Here is a 26,091-nt window from a genome sequence, read left to right on the forward strand (position 1 = left end):
ACATCTAAATAAGAATAGAGCACTAACTAAAACTAACTAAAACTTTCTAACGCTTTCACAGCTTTTGCTGCTCTTCAGGAAAGTTTATTCAAACGAACTTTTTTCTCGATATAATTATATACATATTGCTCAGGAACAAATCCACGTTTGAATGTTTGTTATGTTCGTAACTTATTTGGACCGTTTCCTCTGATCGCTGATTGTCTAGCTATGCTGAAATGCCATATATTGTTTATTAAATTGTTAAAGTTTTTCTGTACTGATAATGATTTAGTACTGCTAAAATAATGGTCAACTCATAAAACATTCGTTTTATTATCCAGAAGCCCTAGGTAGCGTTCGGAAATTTCCTTTAACCGGAAGTTCCAATTTCGGCAGTTACGAGCACCTTTAAGCCTATTGGTATTAATCTGATGTAGGCGATTCCGTTGTTTACTTCGGTAGGAATCCAACCAATATCATACTGAACAGCTGTATTAGGAGCATATTTCCCAAGACCCACTAAGACCCGCGCTGCACGATTTTGTAAAGGAAAGCATTACTACACGAGTAGACTTAACTCCCCTTAGCTGTTCCACCGTTGATCACCGACCACACTAGCGGCTCATATTAACTTGGTATCAATTTTGAATTGAAACCCTCCAAATGATGTGTATATTGTTACCATCTCGTACACACTTATTGTTACCATCTCGTACACACTTATTGTTACCATCTCGTACACACTTATTGTTGCATCTCGTACACACTTAATTATTGTTACATCTCGTACACACTTATTGTTACCATCTCGCACATACTTATTGTTACCATCTCGTACACATTTATTGTTACCATCTCGTACACACTTATTGTTACCATCTCGTACACACTTACTGTTTCCATCTCTTACACACTTATCAGTGGCGTAGGAAGTCGTCAAAAAGTGGGGGGGGGGGGGGGGGGGGGGGGGGGCAAATTTTTTTTAACCTTAAATTTTACGCACTCAACAAATCGTATGTCATCTCCGCAAAATTAGCCAATAATTATCATTTCAACATCCCATGATAATTTTGATAATTTTTGTAGTACAAAATAAGTTATTTACGCAAATCAGTATATATTATTTATGGCAAAACATGAATCACCAGGCCCGGCCAGGATTTTCAAAAGGGCGGGGGGTCCAGTAATTTAGTAATAATGCGAGCGCCGTAGACGCGAGCCGATTTTTTTTTTGCTTTTTTTTTTTTTTTTTTACGAAGGGTCTGAGGGGCCGCGCCATGATAGGGGGTTCAAGGGGGTCTAAGCCCTCCGCGGAAAATGAAATATAGCACATTTCTAATAATTCGGGATCAGGCGCGGATCCAGGAGTTTTCGAAAGGGAGGTCCAGTAATTAAGTGATCATGCGAGCGCCGTAGGCGCGAGCCGATTTTTTTCCCTTTTTGCGAGAGGTCTGGGAGCCGCCAAGCGGGTACCAGGGTTGTGAAGCCCCCCTGTGGATCTGCAATCGAAAGGGGGGCAGTAATTTCTTGATAAAGCGAGCGCCGTAGGCGCGAGCCGATTTTTTTTTTGTTGTATTTCCTCGTACCTGTTGGTAATTATTATCACTCGATTCACGTTAAAATCGCGTATTCTTATTCATGTTGTGTTTCTGTCTTGTTCTCATTATGAACTCCATTAACTTCACAAATTATCATCAACTTATTGAATCTATGTGATGAAGTTAAGCAAAATTTCGTATTAAGATATAAATATTGACTTACCAGGCTAGTGCAGACGACCGACACACAGGTCTGAGGATTGATATACTAGTATAAAAGTCGGAATGTTCCGGATGTACAAGATAAAGTTTTTATCGTTGCCTTCAAGAAAACATTATCGGTTCGAAAATATACAGATATTTATCGAAATGAATATATAAATTCGTGTTTTTTCCCCTTTTTTAGATTTTGGATGTCAAAAAGTGGGGGGGGGGGGGGGGGGGGGCAAAAAGATATGTTTGCCCCCCAACTGTAAAAAGTGTGTGGGGGGGGGGGGGGGGGATTGCCCCTGCCCCCCCCCCCCCCGCTTCCTACGCCACTGTTTATTGTTAATCTCGTTCACATTTATTGTTACCATCTCTTACACACTTATTGTTACCATCTCGTACACACTTATTGTTACAATCTCGAACACACTTATTGTTTCCAACTCTTACACACTTATTGTTACCATCTCGTACACATTTATTGTTACCATCTCGTACACACTTATTGTTACCATCTCGTTCACACGTATTGTTACCATCTCTTACACACTTATTGTTACAATCTCGAACACACTTATTGTTTCCAACTCTTAAACACTTATTGTTACCATCTCGTACACACTTATTGTTACCATCTCGTTCACACGTATTGTTACCATCTCGTACACACTTATTGTTACAATCTCGAACACACTAATTGTTACCATCTCGTACACACTTATTGTTGCATCTCGTACACACTTAGTGTTACAATCTCGAACACACTTATTGTTACCATCTCGTACACACTTATTGTTGCATCTCGTACACACTTAGTGTTACCATCTCGTACACACTTATTGTTACCATCTTGTACACACTTATTGTTACCATCTCGTACACACATATTGTTTCCATCTCGTACACACTTAGTGTTACCATCTCGTACACACTTATTGTTACCATCTTGTACACACTTAGTGTTACCATCTCGTACACACTTATTGTTACCATCTCGTACACACTTATTGTTACCATCTTGTACACACTTAGTGTTACCATCTCGTACACACTTATTGTTACCATCTTGTATACACTTATTGTTACCATCTTGTACACACTTAGTGTTACCATCTCGTACACACTTATTGTTACCATCTCGTACACACCTATTGTTACCATCTTGTATACACTTAGTGTTACCATCTCGTACACACTTAGTGTTACCATCTCGTACACACTTATTGTTACCATCTCGTACACACTTAGTGTTACCATCTTGTACACACTTAGTGTTACCATCTCGTACACACTTAACCATCTTTCTGTTCACACTCTTTACTGGTCATTCAAGTCGGAGGAAGATAACAGAGCTGTAATCGAAACGTCAGATAACCTTTTATATATCTACATATAAAATATTAACTTGTCCTTGAAACCAAAACGTAGTCTGAAATTATGGCAAGCCAAGTTATCATCTCTTCATGGAACAATGTTGATTAATTATATATAATTATATAAGATATTTGATATACTTTATGATATGTCGTATATACTTCATTAGATATATTATAAAAGAATTAAAATATCTTATATAATTAATGAGACGTCTTATATAATTTATAAGATACAAAATGTATCTTATGTACTGTTCTTTATAAGATATATTTATTATATAAGATATCTCATAAAGTATAAAAGATAGCATACAAAGAAAAATAAATGAAAACTCTTGTATATTAAATACGATATCATATATTCTGTATGAGCTATCTAATCTAATTTAAAAGATGTCTTATATAATAACACAAAAAAAATGTAACGTTTGAATAAGTGTTTTCACGTACATCTTCTCTTCGGTGAACAAAATACGACGTCGTCTGAATATATATACTAATGCACACAATCTATCATCGTCACCATCGATGTCCTGGACGTTAAGTAAGTGTATGAGGTCGTTGATGAAAAAAAATGACAATAAACTTCTTTGTTTTAAACCGCAAGTGATGTATACATGTCCATGCGCCCATAGTGACCAAAACAATATGTAACCACAGATGAAACTTCTGACAAGCACAGGCCTGTTTATAAGGAATAAATATTTGTTAACATTTATAATTGACAGCACATGCTACAGTTGGGGTAATTTATCTGTCTGGAATTGTATAATGTAACAGCCAATCTGATTCACTACGTTGTATAGCGCGGCAGGTTTCAATCATGGCGTTATCCACATCTATTTTATATTGTAATCTGACTGACCATCCTTTACATCGATATTCCACGTTCGCTCTCTGTATCACTGGAATTTGTCCAAGCACAAATACATATAACTATCTACTTTTAATTTAAACATTTTCGCTACATGTACATTGTAGCATGTACATATTAAAGGTCAGTTATCGCATGTCTGCAGGCGAACGTTCTTAATTTAATCAATGATACAATTATTGCAATCATATTCGCGTGTTAATTACAAACAATTATCACCGCCAGTGCACATGTCAGTTCCCAAAATTAATTACACAAGAATGATAATTACCGATAATTTAATCACCGACGATAAAGACAACGTGATAATGGCACTAGGACGACTCGGTCGAGTAGATCTGGTGGAGTGTATAGTTTAGATACTTAAACACGCTGTATAACTCGTACAGTGCATGGATATGGGAACTCCTACATCTGTACATTGTCTGGTTTGTGAACATTTCTACCCACGTTCTTTAACTTATTTCAAATATAGCATTAGTGTAATGTTTAATTTTTTAATATAAACGTGGAAGAAATTATATGAATAGCGAGTTGATATGCCTTATATATATACATATTAATCCAAGATGACACTTTAGAAATGTGACAGGCTGTGATTCACAACTTGTAGTTTACCAAAATACCTCATAAAATGACATTTCATTGTATATACATGTACGTAGACGTGTCGACGTGTGATTAGAATAGCAGTGGACAAAATCTATAGGGTCCTCAAATTGACCTGACACCGGTTTGCGGTCTGTTCCGTTTTACCTGTATGACCTTTGAACTCGTCTGTGTTTTCACGGAAGTGGCTGTCGCATGTATACCTGCACACACAGGTAGGGGAGGGACAGGTATATAGAGGACGCTTTGCTCACCTGTACAGTGGATTCTTCATTCAGGTAAGTAAGATGGTATGTCTACATGTATTCTGATATGTATATTGCACATACAATGTACTGTAAATTCTAAATCTTAACACACACCTGCGAGATGTAGCGACGTTTGGCGTTATCGATTTGGCGTGTCGACTCGATTTCAAATTAGATAGATAAAATGATTATCGATCCATGATTTGTTTAAGTAAGGTCATTGTTGTTGTCGATTCTCTATCATAAATTCCCCCAAAATGAACATCGATCTGCACTGTCAACATGTCACAGCGAACACAAACTCAGAATACAGTTATACACACAGGGGCCGCTCTTAATTTGGCCTTGAATCACCGTAAGGTTATTTTGTGAAGCCCTACCTTGATGATATCCGGCTTAAGTTTTGCATATCTGCATGCAATATAGCTGTCAATTGTCGACATCAACCAAGATATAAGTTCCGGATAGAGACTCCACACAATTTTCCATCTCACTGTCCATAAATATGTTTTAAAATGTATATTATATATAGAGTATGGTATTGGAATTTGTGCCAAATCCCTGTGTTTTTAACCCTGAACAAACTACGAGATTATCTAAAATAACCTTTATATATGAAATCGTTTTAATATAGACAGTGAGTTATTTAGCACAATATGTGACACATATAAAGTTCAGACGTTTAGTTTCGTTTTCGTTTGAAAGGAACTTCGCTTGACGACAAAACGGTACAAATAGTGTACATGTCGTCTATCCGCCCTGATACGGAGTCGAATAATGTTGGGATATGTCCGGATGTACACTAATAATATCTTTGATTTAGTAACAAAGGAATCGTCTGACGGCAAAAAGGCAAACATGATAAGTTTTCACTTCGATGTTCACAAGGTGAAAGTTGATAAAGTAGGAGTAGGGGCTAATATTTATTTCTATTATACTAACTAGAAGCAGACGCCTGTGATATCACAGGGGCCCGGTTTCGGCAATTTGATAAACATGACACCAGTTAAGAACCACCAGACTAAAAATAAGTATATCTTAATGATTATGAAAAAATTCTAAAATCAGGGTTATGAATGTCTTTGTTTTTATACATCGATATCCCCGATTTTATAAGGCTTCAGAATATATATATATAATATTTAGATGTTTGATTTATAGTGCTGTGGTTATTAACTGATGTCATATGTTACTCAAAATTTCGAAACCGAGCCCCTGTGTCTCCACCTCTGGTGAGAAAGTACGGAGAAAGAAACGAATCGATTTCGAAGTTCGTCTGTATAACAATATGGCGTTTTAACGATTTTCCGTAAAAGTTGATAAAAATCATTGAGGTTTTTTTTTTTGTTTGTTTAACGTCCTATTAACAGCAAGGGTCATTTAAGGACGTGCCAGGTTTTGGAGGTGGAGGAAAACCGGAGTACCCAGAGAAAAACCACAGACCTACAGTCAGTACCTGGCAATCATTGAGGATGAGTCATTATAATAGGCCTATTGTGGTTACGCAGAATAAACAAAATGGACGAAACATTTTAGTCGGGAACCCATAATAAAACATTAAAAAGTAAATGATTGATCTCACCAATCTCTTCAAGGACATAACATGACATTTAAAAATGTATATTATAGTAATTTATACGAAATTCAACCAAGCAAAACCATTTGATGCACAATGCAAGCAAAACAAGTTTTTTTTTTTTTTTTTTTGCATATTTTGCCTGCTTATCTTAAATTCTGATATACATGATTCATTTACCGTCTATTGTCAAACCGGTATCATGTTTAATATTTACAAAAGCGTAAAACGCGAATTGTACAAGTGACAGACGACAACTAACCTGTATACAGGACACACTTTAATCAGCATTGTTCGACTTACTGAGACAGAGGAGATATCACTACAGATATCAGTGTTATCAAACTAGTTTACAACAGCAGGGGCGACAATACGTACACAGATTTTCCACTAGTCACACTGAGGTGTATGTGTGTAAAGAACGTTACTCTTCCTAAAGGTAGGCGAATCAAGATTAACCTTTCAACATTTATACTTATGTTACTTGCAATTTATCGTGTCGCCTCCGCACATCTAGTTTTACTCCTTCACCGTATGAGTCATATTGTGTGATGTATTATCATTCCTTTTCTCCTTCTTTCACTCATTCTCTACCTTGAGAACTTTTGTCACGGTCTTTGTGTACCGAGACCTACCCTAGTGTGTACAGCACATTTTCCGATGTTCCGGAGGCTAGATACAAATTCGGACAAGATTATAACCCCCGTGTCTATAGTATCAAGCTCACAAAATATCTGAAAATGTGATACACACACCAGGGTCGATACACAGGGGCATGTCTAGTCTTGTATAAAAAATTAGTCAAAATACCTATATATTTTAAAATCTTTATATAGGTATTTCTGGCTATTTTTTATATATAAGACTAGACATGCCCCTGTGGTAGGTAGGTCTTTGGTTTGGTTTAGTTTAGTATTGTTTAACGTCCTATCAACAAATAAGGTCATTTATGGACGAAGGGTAGATCTAGACATACATTGACTGTAACAAATCCTCAAGTCCCGTGTCTGGATCCCTCAGCGTATCTATACAGGTGTAATTATCTATATCTACAGCCCGATATTAGCTCCTAATATAACACACGCGTACGGATACTTGTTCACAGTAGAGAGTGTATATATTGTCACATAAATCAATATTTACACAGAAGACGTATGCATACAAATATAATATACAGTGCGCAACTGTTCTCGCAAATTACAACTGCACTAGGTATTAAAGTGTAGACCACATTATTTTGAAGCCAGAGTCAGAACAATGGTCGCAGTTACTTGTTGACAAGTGTGTGAGTTTTAAGGAAATATGATCAGTAAGAAGAGACTAAATCATATGACTTTAAGTCCACTACGTGAATTTTTATTGTAATAAACGTTTAAAATTAAACATCTAATTTGTTATAAAACGATTTACTCATATTTTCCAATTTTCTCATCATTCATCATCATATTTAATATCCCTTCGAATTTACACACGTTTCCATTACCCCGACATTTTTATATGGCTATACATACTTCATAGAAAATTTAACTCGTACCCTATTCGTTTCGTTTTATGCGCGAATCCCAACGGGTACCTGCTTAGTGGGCATATTATCGATTGTATGAACCTTGTCAGAACGATTACTTAGAAGAGGTAAATCTCCAAAAAGTCTTCGTTACTAAGTATATTGAAGTGCTTAAAACATTTGTCCATGCCGTAGTTATATTTTAAACACGTTAACAGATAAATCGCCACACACAACTCTCTCAATGTTTATAGGTTAACTGAAACATTAAATTAAAAAATAAGCTACGTTTAGGTGTGAAATTTACGCTGATATACGCTATCTTAATGAAACGCTTGTGTGACCTAGGTTTTACGCCGGACGGTGTCAGGTCGTGTCCCACTAAAATTGATGTTTGCTTCTGAAACAACTTGACCTTGAACAAGAAAGTTCGTTTCCGATAGTGTTGCCAAGAAATAAAGCTTGTATATCAACAATCGGAACCCCTTGTCATTTTCTTCGAAACTACGTTCGTAGATGGGGAGGTGCTCCGATTATCAAATGTACATGTTTTTATGTTGTTTATTTATATTTTTCTACAGGTTTGAGTGGATGACAGGGTTACTGGGTACCTAAAGGAGATACAGTATTATGTAATCATTCATTTTACAAACAAGATGTTTCGACACGTTCAAAACCATAATTTCGCCACGTCAGGAAAGTGAGTAAGGAGTAACCACGGACACGGGATACATGGGAAGAAAGTGCGCCCTCTATTGGTGGCCGGCCAACACAGCAGTAAACGCAACAATGGCAGCAGCTTAGAGAACAAAATATCAAAAGACACAGAGCTATGAGGGAGACGTAACTTGATAGAACAGAAGAAATAGACAAAGGATGAATTTCCGGAGGTGCAAACTGAATTTGGTGACCACCATAGTGGTCGTAAACATGCTTGGCCTTCTAATGCTTATCCTGACCAACAGTCGGTCGCGTTGGCTCAGCAACGCCGTGGATGATTACTATTCCCGCGAAAAAACTTTCAGTGACGTCAGTGAATCCGGGGTGTACAACTCGCTGAAGTGGGAGCCTGTAAAGGGCTCTGTTTATGACACCATGGGCGGTGGCAGGGAGATGGTGGTACGCGCCCTAGAGGGTGACAAATTATCCACCCTTCATCATGGTCCATCCCCAAATGATATAGACATGTCAAAGTTTAAGTACAGCGATATACTTGATTTTGTTGTTCCCGTTCCTCGTGTATCGACGACCGACAGGGTGTACAGATTAAATAAAACTATCATGGAAAACCACTTACGGTTGGAACCAAGAAAATACACTAAAACAGTGGTCATTTTGACGCCCATTCATAATAGTGAAAAGAGTTTGATGAATTATGTACGAGAAATCAACCATCTCTCTTACCCTCATCATCTCATTTCCGTTGTCTTTGGAGAGGACGGTAGCCATGACGGCACGCTCACAGTGGCTCACGAAGTTGCGAAAGATTTAAAAGATTTTGGCTTTAAGAGGACTGAAGTTCTTCATTTTAACATTTCAGGGCAGGTGGGTGGCGGCTGGGGCGATATACATCACATACTGGTTCAATATAAACGTCGAAAACATCTTGCACAGGCGCGGAACCTTCTTCTGAAAGGGGGTCTTAAAAATGAAGACTATGTTTTATGGATTGATAGTGACGTAGGCAGTATGCCCTCTGACCTCATTGAACAGCTAATGTATGCTGACAAGGACATCGTGACGCCGCTTTGTCTTTTCTCTTCCGGTGGCGTAGACCGCGTTTATGACAAAAACACTTGGCGGGAAACTGAAGATTCGTTAAGAAACCAAAAGACACTTAAACCGTTCGAACTTGTGGTCGAAGGCTACAGTACTACATTGCGGTTGTATCTATCTGACCTTCGGGCTGAAGGTCGCGTCGTGCCGATAGATGGCGTTGGTGGATGTAGTCTATTAATAAAAGCCGAATGTCATAGAAAGGGACTTATTTTTCCGGAAGAAATATATGACCACCACATAGAAACCGAGGGTTTATCGAAAATGGCGAAAAATATGTCTTTTGGAGTGTATGGACTCCCGTTTGTTTTGGTCTACCATTCGTGATATTGATATAGTTAATTTCGAGTGATGGAGTCATGATTTCATAATGTGATATAGATACTATCGAGGGACGGGGTTATGCTTTTAATATCATTGTGAAAAAAGAGCTTCCAAAAATACGATTGTCTAATAGGGTCCTCTAGATAATACATTGGTCATTAGCTGAAAATAAACTAATTAATCAAAAATTTAACCCCAACTTTTAGTTCAAAATAATTTACTTGTTCGCGAAATATCCCCTAACTTGAATGCATTTTCAATGAGAAAACATATATCTAGCTCCCTTTAAGTGCTAAATATAGCAAAGATATTTGTCGATTTTATCTTTTGGATCCAACACATCGTCATTCATATGATTAACAATTATTTATATGGGTCATCACCGGAATCGACAGCATTTAGATTTGTGATACAATTTAGTTATCAATGAAAATATTAAGTAGCTCCCGATATATATATGTTCTAGGTTGTACGTCCCTTCATTATGTCAATCTTCAATTTGATTTTATAATATCATGATAATTTAAAATCATTACCCCCGTGGTTCCTTAAGGAAGTGAGGAACGTAATGCAATGGGAGGGATTGACTCGAATTGTTATAGACCATGTACATGCCCTAGTACCATTACTCTCCGCTAGGCTGCACTCCAATCTAATTAAAATTAGTCTTGTAATTTCCGCTCCTCTACGATAATACCGTATTACAGTGTATCGAAGAGGAGCGGAGATTACAAGACTAATTATAATTAGATTGGGCTCCACTCATTAGATGTTGTTTTATTTTCGTACATTCCTAAGACACCAAGTGTCTCTTTTACATTCCATTTTTTTGCTCTGTTTTTCACTATTTTATGGTGTTTTCTTTTTAAGTTTGATTTTTGTATTTCTTGTTATCCATCTAAATAGACATTATGTGTGTATGTATGCACTACATTCCCCGTTATAAGGGTACGTATTATACTTTCGGTTTCTCACCTCCTCGATACTTTACCGAGTTTCGAAGAAGAGTAGAACTACAAGTCTGATTTTGATAAGATTTTTCCATCACTGACACACAGTGGGTCACAGGGACCTGAGAATTTGTTACAGTCTATGTGTATTCAGGCTTGTCTTAGTGTAAACCGAGAGGCGTCATATAATGGTTATCAAGTCCCCGTGCCTTTGCTTTAATTTATTTATAGATCGCATTTTCATAGCTCATGAATCAACTGAGAGGGTTATATATACTTTTTTTATTCTTGGTCGTGGTAATTGGGTATACCTGAAAATATTCTGATAGGAATCTGGTCGGTTCCACTGTACACTATTATTCAAACTGACATGTCAAACTTGTCCATTGTAAAAACGGTATAGGCTTATATGAAATATGAATAAACATTATAAGGAAACCACGGTGCTGCAATGCAATTTGCATATTAGATGTTCCATTTGGATTTTTTTGTATGGGTAATGTTTTTGACTTTCTTGTGTAAAGCCAGGCAACCCTGTATCAGCCATGGTATTGTATGTTTTGTGTGATAAATATGTGATATTTTCCAATCAAAGACGCATTATTGTTAAGATTATCGAAGTTTGTAAAATCTCGATATATTTTTGTACATTTAAAACCATCTTGACGTTTCATTCTATTCGAGGAATAAAAACTTATCTTTTTATACATTTAGAATGCATTATTTATTATCTTATGGAGGCATGGGCGATCAACATACCACAGAACGTTGTAGCAACTCAATACATGTAGACAAGTGTTTTTCCCTGCAAAAAGGAGAGTTCCAATCGAAAACGAGGCTCTGGGTGTCCAACTTCCTATTCAATATGGCTTCAAATGTAACATCCGATATACAAAAAATGTATTGAGTAAAGAACTTAATACTTTCAGTTACACACTGTTGTACTAGTAAGAATAATTTTATCTTCACAAACATAAGACACAAAAAAGTTACTGATCACATATTTACAATTAGTCTTACTATGAAATTCTTGTGAATTAAACAAGGTTGAAGTTCAATCAGTTTTAACCAGACTGAAGGTCAAAGTTCAAAGTCACTTCATTCAGTAAATCGCAGAAACTTCACAAAATCTATGTATAATGTATAATGCAGCCGAGTTACTAAAAATCATAACTGAAGAATTAAAGACAAATGAAGACTAAGAACTTTTTGGTTCAAGAGAATTAATTATAATCCACATAGATATTCACTTTTACTCATCAGAGGTCACAACAAAACAGAATTAGGTATATATTCATATTATGTTGAAAGTAACCAAAATACCAAGGATGGCCACAAGAAATCAATTATTCGGATCCCTACACAATATATGGTTACATTTATAAATCCAAGATGACCCTTACATAGATGCTACAACCTGATTAAAATCAGCTTTTACATGGCTACGTGTAGCGGAACTGCACCGGGTCGATCGTCGGCGACCATGTAGCTCAATTGGTAGAGTATCCGGCTAGGAAGACATTGGCTTTCAATCTTGGTAGCATCATTGTGTTGATCTTCCCATGCCCAGTATGCACATGTATCTTAAAAACAAGAGATCCCAGAGGGATCTTGGCGTCCACCATTGAATGATCTTTACAGGTTCCATGTTAGATTGATCTTCTCTCTATTTTTCCCTTCATCTTACTAGTCTGTGTAAATAGAGAAACATCGATCCTTCCAGAACTTTTCAAACAAGGGGAACTTATATTTGAAATTTAAGATTTAGCGATAATGGCTGTCTGTCGACCATGTTGTTTTCAGATTGGTCCCAAAATGCAATATGATGGACCAAGGGGAACCTACATATGGAATTTGAGGAAGATCCCTTCAGTACCTTCTGTATCAAAGGGCCAAAGGCCCTGAGAAACGTCAGGGTATGAGGTCATATAATAAGACATTTAAAATTGGATTTTATAGTCAGTCAGCTACACTTGTATCAGATGAAATGTCTTAATCTGGTTATTCCTATTCTATATAGAATGTATTCAAGAAAACCTGTATAACATATTTATCTGCTGACAACTTTCCAATAGCTGAGTATATACTGTAGTTCTTTCCCTGACCTCTTTAATGTTTGTGGAAGATTATTGATACACTTCTGAATCAGTAAAGCTGCTTGTAAACTTTGAAGAAAAAATCAACTGAAGGACAAATCAGTCTATTAACAGTTACATGTACAACCAGAGATAAAATCCAAGATGTACATAGCCTATTTGTTTTCTATTTATATTATAAGATGGTAATAAGATCTAGTAAAAATCTATTTTATGACTCCTAGCAACATCGAAAATGTAAATATTTACCTCCGATAGAAAACTGCGGTCACGCTATCGGCCACGCTGTCCGACGAGACATATCTAGACCTAATCCGTCACGATCAAACAAATAATAATCTTATTTAATGAAATCCTCATGAAAAACGGCAATGTAGTTTGTTACAACTTGCCTTCATTCCTATTGATATTTCTTGCGTATTCTAGCGAGATACAAATAAATATAAAACTGCAAACTGTCGCTGGTTCAGTTACATTAGACATAACCATTTTGGCAGTTAGTCACGTGATAGCTGAAGTTATCCCATGGAATGTTTGACTGCGAAGCTATTGATAGAATTGTAAACATTTGACTTCATAAACATAGTTGGTTGAAATGTTCCTGCATATGAATTCAGGATGAACATACATGTACGAGTCTAAGACATGTGGATAGTTTCTCTGTGGACGCAGGTAAATTTCCACGACGGTCAAACTGAATTTGTTTACTTTCGCTTTCAAGGCAGGATTGAGACAGAACTACGTAATCCTACGCCAACAAAATTGCATATATTGGTTAGGAAAATGTTTATATTTATAATCTAAAATAGTCAAGAACACCAAACATTCATGTTTCATTTTAAATAATTGCAGTAAACAAGGGAACCATCAGTTAAATCGTGTCAATAATTGCTGTTAAAATAGGAACTATATTAGGCCGTGGAGGTATATCATTTGTATCACAGAAAAGAGAAGCTGTTAGCCGGAAACAAAAGTGTGACTAACAAAATTTACCCACCACGACTATATATAACGGCAGGTGCCAAAGGCATCCTGACGTTAAAAATAGTGATAACAAACTTCAATTGTCAAAATCCAAGATGGCTGCCTGTCAGCCATGTTGTTTTCAGATTGGTTCCAAAATGCAATATGCATAACAAGAGACCAAGGGGAACCTACATATGAAAATTGAGAAAGATCGATATCCCTTCAGTACTTTCTGAGAAATAGCGATACCAAGAATTGTTTACGGACGGACGAAGGGAGGGACGAAAGGCGATTTGAATAGCCCACCATCTGATGATGGTGGGCTAATAACTAGGTGTTGGCTTACTGTCAGATGTTAGAGATGAGCTTGGTTTATAACTAGGTGTGTGGACATATTGTCAGATGAATATGGTACTTGTACTTCCCATTCCTGGTTAAGAATTCCATGAAGGAGGGACAGTTCCAGACTCATCTGGTCGGAAAGCTTCTTTCAGAGTTTTACAAATTCCTGCACCATGGTTCGCTGTACCAGAATAATAACTAAAACAGTCACACCTCTGTTTTATCAGCTGGCGATTTAATCAAGTCAAATGACAATAACATTTAACGCAGAAACAATGTTATCATGTAATGACAATAACATCTGACGCAGAAACAATGTTATCATGTAACCAATATGAAAAATAAATAATTTCACATCTTTTTTAAAGTCTCTCCTCTCTCACACTTACTGACACAAATACTTAACAGTACAGACAAGGTCAAGGTCACATACATGGGCAAGGACAATGTCAAAGACACCTTCTCTAGGATGGATGGGTTGTTATTGACGATAGAATAATGGGAAGTACATTGTGTTAAGGGAGAGGTATGTTCTTAACATTACTCACTTCACATTTAACAGTCACATTTAAAGAGCTTTTAGAAGATTGATTTCATGAGATAAATAAATGTTTATATTTCGCTAATTATAATTAGCACTGAACATTACAGTATATCTGTATGGCTCCAAACAATCTATAAGCTACATACACGTAGCACATTTACATCGACAGATAATACTGAAAGCAAGAATAAATGTTTAAAACATAAGTTTCAATAAATTAAATACAATTGGTCACCTGTATGTGACTACACCACTCCCACAAGGTTGTAAACAAACCCTATCACCTGTATGTGACTACACCAGCCCTGTCACCTGTCTGTGACTACACCAGCCCTGTCACCTGTATGTGACGACACCACTCACACAAGGTTGTAAACAAACCCTATCACCTGTATGTGACTACACCAACCCTGTCACCTGTATGTGACGACACCACTAACAAAAGGTTGTAAACAAACCCTGTCATGTGACTACACCACTAACACAAGGTTGTAAACAAACCCTGTCATGTGACGACACCACTAACACAAGGTTGTAAACAAACCCTGTCATGTGACTACACCACTAACACAAGGTTGTAAACAAACCCTGTCATGTGACTACACCACTCACACAAGGTTGTAAACAAACCCTGTCATGTGACTACACCACTAACACAAGGTTGTAAACAAACCTGTCATGTGACTACACCACTAACACAAGGTTGACACACAAACCCTGTCATGTGACTACACACTAACACAAGGTTGTAAAACAAACCCTGTCATGTGACTACACCACTCACACAAGGTTGTAAAACAAACCCTGTCATGTGACTACACCAATAACATTAGGTTGTAAACAAACCCTGTCATGTGACTACACCACTAACACAAGGTTGTAAACAAACCCTGTCATGTGACTACACCACTCACACAAGGTTGTAAACCAACCCTGTCACCTGTATGTGACTACACCAACCCTGTCACCTGTATGTGACTACACCAACCCTGTCACCTGTATGTGACTACAACACTCTCATCTGGTCTCCTGAACGCCTGTACACAACATTCTGATAGCCAGCTACCTGTTACAGAAACATCAAAAATGTCTTTCTCTTTTCCTTTCCACATTGAACTCTATGACAGTTTGTCATCCTACTTAGTAATAATGCACACATACCTTAATCACACATATCAGAACTCCATATGTGTCATACTACACATGTTCTGGCACATATACACATACATATTTTCATTCCTATCTGTCGACTGTGTGTTAGACTGAACATATAATACACACATACATATATGTGTTATCGTGTTCTGACATGTACAATCCAACACACATACAGAATTCAGAGTATGACAAAACTGTACATACGTACCCTTTCTTTATCTAGTACTAATGTATATGCAATGCATACAGATGACTCAATTACACATACATACGAGTAACGATAAGTAAAATTTATCAGCTCGCCTATCATATACACAAGGAAAATTCACAAATATATAGATCTATTCATAAATACATATATCAAATACAGACATTCAGGGGGGAAAAAAAAATCAAAAAAAAAATCTACCACTTTCACATGTATCAGCACATATGGCCTACACATTTACTCATACAGAGCTGCTATCTCACCATACAACTTAACAATACTGAAAAGCACACATACAAACAGAGCAGCCAACAACATTTACACTTTTCATTTATATACAAATAAAATGGGTTTCCCCCATAATCTACTCTACATCTGTAGGATAACTGGTATATATACAAACATCACAATATATACATTTAACTTAAGCTACAAACGTCAATATTTGTATGGACAACACAGTTTTTATATACAGTTAATTCAATATTAGAAATATTTACAAGGATAAAATGTACAGCTATATGTTATGGCAGACAATAGGTCAAAGTGCTAATAAGTATTTCATTTTATCGCTCAACAACAATATATACACAAGATAACTCCATAGTTCGGTAACGGCTACTCCATAATTACATATATATACTTACATGTATCTGTTGATATTTCAAATGCTTACCAAATATTTACACACGATATATATCAGTATCATTATTATTAACACTTATTGTTAACTTTTTTTTTATATCTTCTACATATAATATACAAGTTTATGTATATACAAAAAAAAATCTTATTTAAATGATATACGTAAATATCAACAGTTTTTTTATCAACAAATCAACAGACTGTTCGTATTAAAGACAAATTCTGTCTATCTTTGATACCTTTATAAATGATGAAGACATGTTCAAAAAGTTTTCACCTCCTCACAGAGATATTCAGGTTAGATTTTGTATGTGAAGAAGCCCTTGTGGCACATAGAACGAGCATGCAGTTGTACAACAAAATGTACATCTATGATGTCATCAATTCTTGTAGTGGACATGCACATAAATCTATGATGTCAGCAGACATGGACATAAATCCATGATGTCAGCAATACAACCATGTTGTTGACTGACACAAATCTATAACATCATTATATGTACCAGACATAAAATCCATGATGTCATCAATATTTGTAGTGGATACACACATTAATCTATGTTGTCATCAATTCATGTAGTGGACACAGACATCAATAGCTTAGGAAACAGGAGATAGTACAAAATTGTTTTGTTAGTTGCAGATCTAATCCTATGAATTCAAAATCAGAAATATATGATTAAGGAAAATTGATCCATGCAATCTGTGACCACTTACAAATTCACACATGTTGTCTTGAATGCATCATCAAAGTAAACATGAGCTCTGAACGGATCAAATTGCCCGCAGAACATGTCTTCATCATTTCTAGTTTTCTCTATGCAAGGACACCATACTGCTTTTTTTTTTTTTATATGTGACCTTCTTTAACATAAAAATAATTTATTAATGTACATGTTTTAATGATATTAGAGATCTTCTACATATAAATCTCAAAAATAATACACACCATTGTGTTAATGGACTCAAATACTGTTGAAATACCTTGTATACATGCATGTAAGAATAAGTTCAATGGCACATCTATGACAATGTCTGCACCAACACAATATAGACTTGAAATGAAAATGACATGCTAGCAAGGAAACTGCTGAATCAGCATGTTTATAGTACATATCCTTTGACTTATGTTTATATAGTGTACATCTCTGATCATGTGACTTGGTAATGTGTACATCTCAGATCATGTGACTTGGTAATGTGTACATCTCAGATCATGTGACTTGGTAATGTGTACATCTCAGATCATGCGAACCAGATTGTGTGCACCTAAGATCATGTTAGCAGCTGGTTTACTTGCACTTCAGATCATGTGATCTGGTTTGTGTGCACCTCAGATCATATGACCTAGTTTCATACACCTGAGATCATATGACCTAGTTTTCATACACCTGAGATCATATGACCTAGTTTTCATACACCTGAGATCATATGACCTAGTTTTCATACACCCGAGATCATATGACCTAGTTTTCATACACCTCTGACCATGTCACCTAGTTTGCGTACACCTCAGATCATGTGGCCTAGTTTGCGTACACCTCAGATCATTTGACCTTACTTATACACCTCAGATCATGTGACCTAGTTCACATATGCCTCAGATCATGTGACCTGGTTTGTGTACACCTCTGATCAGTTCTCCCCCCTCCCTTCCTTTTTGGTAGCTATAGAAACAAAGCTGATAAACAGTGATTTAAATATAATACAAAACAACTAGGTTTCCTTAAAATACTGATGAGTACCTATATACTAAATATAGTTTATTTACTACAAAAATACTGAAACAAATGATACACACAAAACCATTGCTGGTGTTGTTAAATATAACCAATATCAATTACAATATTCCCTAAATATCTTTCTCACAGATTCATACAAACACAACTCTAAATCTTGTATAACCTACACAGTCTTCTGAGTTGACAGCAATAGTTTTTCCATGGTGCATAAAAAACCTATATGCCTGGATTAATATTCAACACTTTCCTTAAATTTAAAACTTGTTACCCGGCCATGAGCATTGAAATAAACATGAAAAATAATCACTCACTGACCAATTAAACATCTATAAAATTAATATTCTTTGGTTTTAATTGACTAGACTATCCCGTGGGGTATTATTCATTCCAATATCTGAAATATGTATAGTAGTGGTATGAATTTAAGATCATTTTCCTTTGTCATAAGATCTGTGTTATTTCCGACTATAACTGATAGATATAATTATATATTGTCAGCACATCTAGAGTCAGAGAATTGAAACAATTTCCAAATAAGTTTTTTTTACATTAAACACCATTCGCACAACAAGACAAAGCTGATTTATTGTCCAAAGGCTCGCTGATCAAATCTAATGGTTTGTACAGATTTTTTCATACAAAAATTCAAGCACTTTTCCTTAATTTTTCAGGTGCATTTATTGTTAAAGTTTGTAGGGAAGCATTTTTTGTCTTTAAATTGAAAACAAAAAATTGTCATGTAAGTGAAGTGCTGAAGTCTGTGCTTGTAATAAATTTGGATATTATGGAAAAAGAATAATGCTGATGATTTAATCTTTTTATAGTTTTTGTGTAATAAATCACTCATTTTTAAGGAATATGAGCATTTTCCCAGCAAATAAGTATGAATTCCAGAACTTTTCAAGCAGTCATGAGCAAATTCCAGCACAGGCCCAAAATTCCAGCACTTTTCCAGCACAGGCCCAAAATTCCAGCACTTTCCCATCACTAGCCCGAAATTCCAGCACTGTTCATAATCTATACAAACCATGTCTATGTGGTGGATGTAATACAAACATATTATTATCAAATTCAAGGTATCACAGAAAAATATTCACCCCCCATGTCCAATCAGTGTTTTGGCATTTCCATGTAAAACTATTACCTTATTTCTATTTATAGTACTTAACTTTGACCTTATCTTCCGGATCCAGAGCAACCACTTTGAATACAGACTGAAGGGAATCTGACAAGCAGAACTCAAGTTATTGTTCTGAGGCATGTGTGGGAAGGAATGAGGAACAGACCAAGACAATTACAACATTCCATCAGATCTCTGATAAGGGTATGATAACATTAACAGCCTTAATAAAAGGGCAGACAACTCCATAAAGAGAAATGAAAAAAAAAAAACAAAAAAAAACATACAGTTTTGCTGGGAGTCTCAACCATACAGTCCTGGTGCATGGACCTACTCTTATTATAACAGGCTGAAAGGATTCAGACGAGGAAAAAGTATAGGATTAACAAAATTAAATCTTGCACATTAGCATCAAATAGATATAAAAGAAGTTGTCCTTGACAATAATACAGCTATGATGAAAGTTTTAGGTATACTCTAATTTTCAGCAGGTGTGTTACACCTTAACACATCCTACAATAAGCCTGCAGTCAAAACCTTACCACAGACTCAGTCATCTGGCAGTGGAAAAATTAAAGGATCGGGAAGTAGTATTTACTGGTAATTCTATTAACAAGAGATCCCAGAGGGATCTTGGCGCCCACCATTGAATGATCTTTATAGGTTCCATGTCAGATTGATCTTTTCCCTACTTTTCCCTTCCTTTAAGTCTTACTTATCTGTGTAAATTCAGAAACAGCCCTCTAGTACTTTTCAAACAAGGGGAACCTATATACAGAATTTAAGATTTAGCTATAATGGCTGTCTGTCGGCCATGTTGTTTTCGTATTGGTCCCAATATGCAAAACTAGGCACTGAGGGGAACCTACATATGAAATTTGAAAAAGATCCCTTCAGTACTTTCACAGAAATAGCGATAACAAACTTCAATTGTCAAAATCCGAGATGGCTGCCTGTCGGCCATGTTGTTTTCTGATTGGTCTCAAAATGCAATATGCATAACTAGGCACTGAGGGGAACCTGCATATGAAATTTCAGAAAGATCCCTTCATTACTTTCTGAGAAATAGCGATAACAAATTTTAATTGTCAAAATCAAAGATGGCTGCCTGTCAGCAATGTTGTTTTCCTATTGGTCTCAAAATGCAATATGCATAAGTAGGCATCAAGGGGAACCTACATATGAAATTTGAGATATCCCTTCAGTTCTTTCACAGAAAAAGTGAAAACAAATTTCAATTGTCAAAATCCAAGATGGCTGCCTGTCGGTCATGTTGTTTTCCGATCGGTCCCAAAATGCAATATGCATAACTAAGCACCAAGGGGAACCTACATATGAAATTTGAGAAAGATCCCTTCAATACTTGTTCAGAAATAGAGATAACAAACTTTGATTGTCAAAATCCAAGATGGCCGCCTGTCGGCCATGTTGTTTTCCGATCGGTCCCAGAATGCAATATGCACAACTAGGCACCAAGGGGAACCCACATATGAAATTTGAGAAAGATCCCTTCAATACTTTCTCAGAAATAGAGATAACAAACTTCGATTGTCAAAATCCAAGATGGCTGCCTGTCGGCCATGTTGTTTTCCGATCGGTCCCAGAATGCAATATGCATAACTAGGCACCAAGGGGAACCTACATATGAAATTTGAGAAAGATCCCTTCAGAACTTCCTCAGAAATAGCGATAACAAACTCCAATTGTCAAAATCCAAGATGGCTGCCTGTCGGCCATGTTGTTTTTTGATCGGTCCCAAAATGCAATATGCATAACTAGGCACCAAGGGAAACCTATTTATGAAATTTGAGAAAGATCCCTTCAATACTTTCTCAGAAATAGAGATAACAAACTTTGATTGTCAAAATCCAAGATGGCTGCCTGTCGGCCATGTTGTTTTCCGATCGGTCCCAAAATGCAATATGCATAACTAGGCACCAAGGGGAACCTACATATGAAATTTGAGAAAGATCCCTTCAAGACTTTCTCAGAAATAGAGATAACAAACTTCAATTGTCAAAATCCAAGATGGCTGCCTGTCGGCCATGTTGTTTTCCGATCGGTCCCAGAATGCAATATGCATAACTAGGCACCAAGGGGAACCTACATATGAAATTTGAGAAAGATCCCTTCAGAACTTCCTCAGAAATAGCGATAATAAACTCCAATTGTCAAAATCCAAGATGGCTGCCTGTCGGCCATGTTGTTTTTTGATCGGTCCCAAAATGCAATATGCATAACTAGGCACCAAGGGAAACCTATTTATGAAATTTGAGAAAGATCCCTTCAATACTTTCTCAGAAATAGAGATAACAAACTTCAATTGTCTAAATCCAAGATGGCTGCCTGTCGGCCATGTTGTTTTCTGATCGGTCCCAAAATGCAATATGCATAACTAGGCACCAAGGGGAACCTACATATGAAATTTGAGAAAGATCCCTTCAATACTTTCTCAGAAATAGAGATAACAAACTTCGATTGTCGAAATCCAAGATGGCTGCCTGTCGGCCATGTTGTTTTCCGATCGGTCCCAAAATGCAATATGCACAACTAGGCACCAAGGGGAACCCACATATGAAATTTGAGAAAGATCCCATCAGTACTTTCTCAGAAATAGCGATAACAAGAATTGTTTACGGACGGAGGGACGGAGGGACGGACGGACGGACGGAGGGAGGGACGGACGGACGGACGACGGACCACGGACGCAGGGCGATTTGAATAGCCCACCATCTGATGATGGTGGGCTAAAAATAAATAAATATGGGTAGGAAGAGGCTTATTACTGGGTAAGTATACAGCAGACATACATATTTTTGAAGTAATCTTAGCTTTTTGCACTGAAAGCATTCTGGTTAATTGAGCTTACACCAATTACAGTTTTTGTATACTGTTTACTTTAAGTATTTTGGGTACACCAATTCATCATTGCACTCATGTGTTTTTAAATTTTTACTTTGGTTTGTACAGATTTTTCATATTTTTCATATCAAAATTCAAGCACCTTTCAGTGCATTTTTGTTCAAACTGGGGTGAATTGATCTTGTGTTAAAAACAGCACCCAATTGGGCTTTGTAAGTCAACTGACCCCAAATTCCAGCACTTTTCCGGAACTGACTCAGAATTCCTGCACTTTTCCGGAACCGACTCCAAATTCAGCACTTTTCCAGCACTGATCCAAAATTCCAGCACTTTTCATCATCTGTACAAACCATGTGCTATGCACTAAAATTTGAGTGTGCCAAAATAAGTAAGGTGTTTACTGCATGTAAGACTGGTGTATTGTTGTTAATTTTATGTAAATAGAGACAAATTGCACATCGCAATATGAACACACAATGGTATTAAGATATATGCAGGAAAGAAAAATCTACAAAATAATGTACTGTATAAGATGAAATGTTGGTTGTGTATAAATATTTGTGGTTTCCATGGTTAATGAACAGTAAATATTAACTTTTAAAGAATATATCTTATAACCTTGACACTATAGTTTGTTGCACACAAGTTGTACATGAACATATAAATTATTCTACAGTAGTCTTGCCATTACTGGTTCAGCTGTCTTATAACGACAAAGTCATAAACATTCAGAGAATTACCATAACTGAATGAGTCAATAAACATTAAAAAAATTCAAAGTATAAAAGAATTCCAAGCAGATTTCAATATCTTTGAGGGAGTTCTCACCAACTCTCACAATCCACCTAAACTCACTTTTTTTTCACTCAAAATTTGGATTGTATTATTTCAAACCGTCATCTTTGTCCTGATCTAACTTGAGTAGACCTGACATTTTAAATATATACTGATTCTTTTGTGTTTAGAACTTATAAAACTTTCTGAAAAAAGTGCATCTTTGGTGTAGATGAATTGAAAACATTTAAAATCTCTTCTTCAGCTACTTTTGATTTCAAACCACGAAAATAATTACCAACAAACATTTCATTTCACACAGTAACCTACAATTAATGTATATAAAGATATATGTGCTATTCATTCTGACTTTCTCTGGTAAGGGGCTGCGGTGGCCGAGTGGTTAAGGTGTCCCGACACTTTATCACTAGCCCTCCACCTCTGGGTTGCGAGTTCGAAACCTAAGGGGGGCAGTTGCCAGTTACTGACCGTTGGCCAGTGGTTATTCTCTGGGTATTCCGGCTTTCCTCCACCTCCAAACCTGGCGTGTCCTTAGATGACCCTGGCTGTTAATAGGACTTTAACAAAATAAAACCAAACCAAAACCACATACCTAAAACAAATTCTGAAAATATAAACCCTGCATGATTTTCCATAAGGGCAAATCTGATCTTGTCCTTGATAGTTTAAACTAAGTCTCATAAAAGTATCAATAGTTGATATGTTTTATGTCAATTTTCCATCAGTATCATATACATTTTTTTAAGATATGATAACCATAATTTTTTTTTTCAAATATTGTTTATCTTGATTCTCACAATTTTGGATTTCTGATGAAAATGTTTTAGAAAATCCAGCAGGAAAAACAATCTTTGCACAATTTGATTATGAGTATTCTTCAATACAATGTTATCTCCTCCCATAATGCAAGTGCAAGCCAACTTGATCCTGAGTAAATACATTGCTGAGTAAGCACCAAAACCAACATTTTATGGTGTTACCAGGCAAATGAACAATAACAAAAAAAAAAAAAAATTGCTAGTAAGAGTTTAAACATTATCAAATGAGGTATTAAAATCTGGTGACATATTAAAAATCACCTCCACAAAACCAAGGTCTTCCAAAAAGCAAATTCATGCAAATGTTGAATCATCCTGCAGTAAGCCGAGGGTTGACTGCACATGCACGACCTCTGTGACTTATGGGAGCACACATATTACAGGACAATGAAATAAAATATCTGCAATTCTCCTGAGCTACAATACCTGCTTTATAGGTGGGCTTATTACCAGGCCCGAGCTTACTGTGGGATAAATATAGCTACATGACGTAAACATAATTAGTAATGAACAATTGAAAGCACTTACAATGAAACATATATGGTGATCACTGAATGGTCCTTGTAGAAATCAAACTAATTGTGACATATCATTTCCTTATTGTTACAATTAATTTTCAATCTGGCAACACTTGCTTTACATATCACAAATTGAATAAAATTCTAATGCATCATCAAACTGATATGAATTCGTAAAGTTGAGGAAATCTGAAGACTTCAGATGCTTGATCCAAAATTGTAAGGCAATCTGAAGAGTTCAGATGCTAGATCCAACCTTGTTAGGAAAAGAGTTCAGAAGCTAGATCAAACTTTCTGGTCAGTTGCCAGTACTGATACTGCCAGAATATGCTGACACTATCTGGTTTACATAGCACTTTATCATATTAAATAAACATTGTTTTCATTTCATTCATTTGAATCTCGTTTTTTATGGTTGACTAGAAAGATGTCTGCCAGAAACATCCTTGTAACACTTACAGACATACTAAAAACATGATTAATCCAAAGAGAATTGCTTTCTTAGCCATGGTTATGCTTCTTTCAATAATATCATACGTTTAGTCTATACAGTATCTTCCATTTAGGGTCGTCCACAAGTGTTGCCATGGAAACTAAATCTCCATCATCCATTGTGAGTTCTACCAAAATCGACCAATGGCTATATGCCGCACTGCGATGAATTGATACATTCTCCAATAATTAAGTGATGCTTTCAGAATCTGCTTAAAGTTTACATCACTATACATGTCAAAAGTTAAATTTAAAGTTTACATCACTATACATGTCAAAAGTTAAATTTAAAGTTTACATCACTATACATGTCAAAAGTTAAACTTAAAGTTTACATCACTATACATGTCAAAAGTTAAACAAATATTATATTTCAGGTGAGACAGTTCCTTTGGTAATTGAAAATACAAGATAAAATAATTTACTCTGTTTCACAAAAAAAAAAACAAAAAAAAACTCCAATCCTTCATTCAATCGGTTCAAGTTTCTTTTTGCTGTCTTTGCGTTTAAAGCTTCCTGCTCTGTTTTTGGTTTGGATGTTGTTTGCCGACCCATGCCTCATACGATTACTGGCAGCTGTGGCACCGTTTTTCTCTGCATTGTCTTTATCAGTGGGCGAGTGCATGCTGCTGACACTGAGGCTGGACATGGAACTGGACAGGTTGAGATTGGAGGAAATCCCTAGGGAGCTGGGGTAAGGGTTCAGGATGTCAAGGTCATCGCCTGGTAGACAGTTTTCAACCATCATTGCCTCGAGACAGTTGACCAGTAGTTCAGCAGTGTCGTTACTCTGTGCACACTGCAAAACAGACAACAAACAA

At 36.4% G+C, this 26,091-nt stretch overlaps 2 protein-coding genes and 1 long non-coding RNA gene across 5 annotated transcripts in view; 1 reads left to right on the forward strand and 2 right to left on the reverse strand.

Annotated features, from left to right (window-relative positions):
* Nucleotides 1-4,752: 4,752 nt before the first annotated feature.
* On the forward strand, nucleotides 4,753-11,677 carry LOC117332752 (mannan polymerase II complex anp1 subunit-like). Of its 2 annotated transcripts, none has more exons than XM_033891778.1 (2): nucleotides 4,753-4,864; nucleotides 8,496-11,677. In XM_033891778.1, the coding sequence occupies exon 2, from the start codon at nucleotides 8,791-8,793 to the stop codon at nucleotides 10,015-10,017; it is 1,227 nt and encodes a 408-aa protein (XP_033747669.1). In that variant the 5' UTR covers nucleotides 4,753-4,864; nucleotides 8,496-8,790; the 3' UTR covers nucleotides 10,018-11,677. The 2 variants fall into 2 exon arrangements, with proteins under 2 accessions (XP_033747669.1, XP_033747670.1); XM_033891779.1 differs by lacking the exon at nucleotides 4,753-4,864 and adding an exon at nucleotides 6,601-6,849.
* Nucleotides 11,678-14,582: 2,905 nt separating this feature from the next.
* On the reverse strand, nucleotides 14,583-15,789 carry LOC117332754. 2 transcript variants are annotated; one of them, XR_004533784.1, is made up of 2 exons: nucleotides 15,716-15,789; nucleotides 14,583-15,585 (listed from the first exon to the last, which is right to left on the reverse strand). It is a non-coding gene; the product is annotated as an uncharacterized LOC117332754 (long non-coding RNA). The 2 variants fall into 2 exon arrangements; XR_004533785.1 differs by having other exon boundaries at nucleotides 15,672-15,728.
* Nucleotides 15,790-22,539: 6,750 nt separating this feature from the next.
* The window catches only part of LOC117332753 (neurofibromin-like), an 85,357-nt gene continuing 81,805 nt past the window's right edge, over nucleotides 22,540-26,091 (reverse strand). Inside the window, exon 64 of the mRNA XM_033891781.1 lies at nucleotides 22,540-26,069. Within this exon, the coding sequence (XP_033747672.1) occupies nucleotides 25,737-26,069 (333 nt within the window). The 3' untranslated portion in view covers nucleotides 22,540-25,736. The remainder of the gene's footprint in view (nucleotides 26,070-26,091) is intronic.

The sequence above is a fragment of the Pecten maximus genome, chromosome 8 (genome assembly GCF_902652985.1).
Source record: "Pecten maximus chromosome 8, xPecMax1.1, whole genome shotgun sequence".
Classification (NCBI taxonomy): domain Eukaryota; kingdom Metazoa; phylum Mollusca; class Bivalvia; order Pectinida; family Pectinidae; genus Pecten; species Pecten maximus.

Excerpts from the sequence above, each read along its gene's own strand:
- LOC117332752 (XM_033891778.1), top strand. The coding sequence starts at position 8,791 with ATGAATTTCCGGAGGTGCAAACTGAATTTGGTGACCACCATAGTGGTC.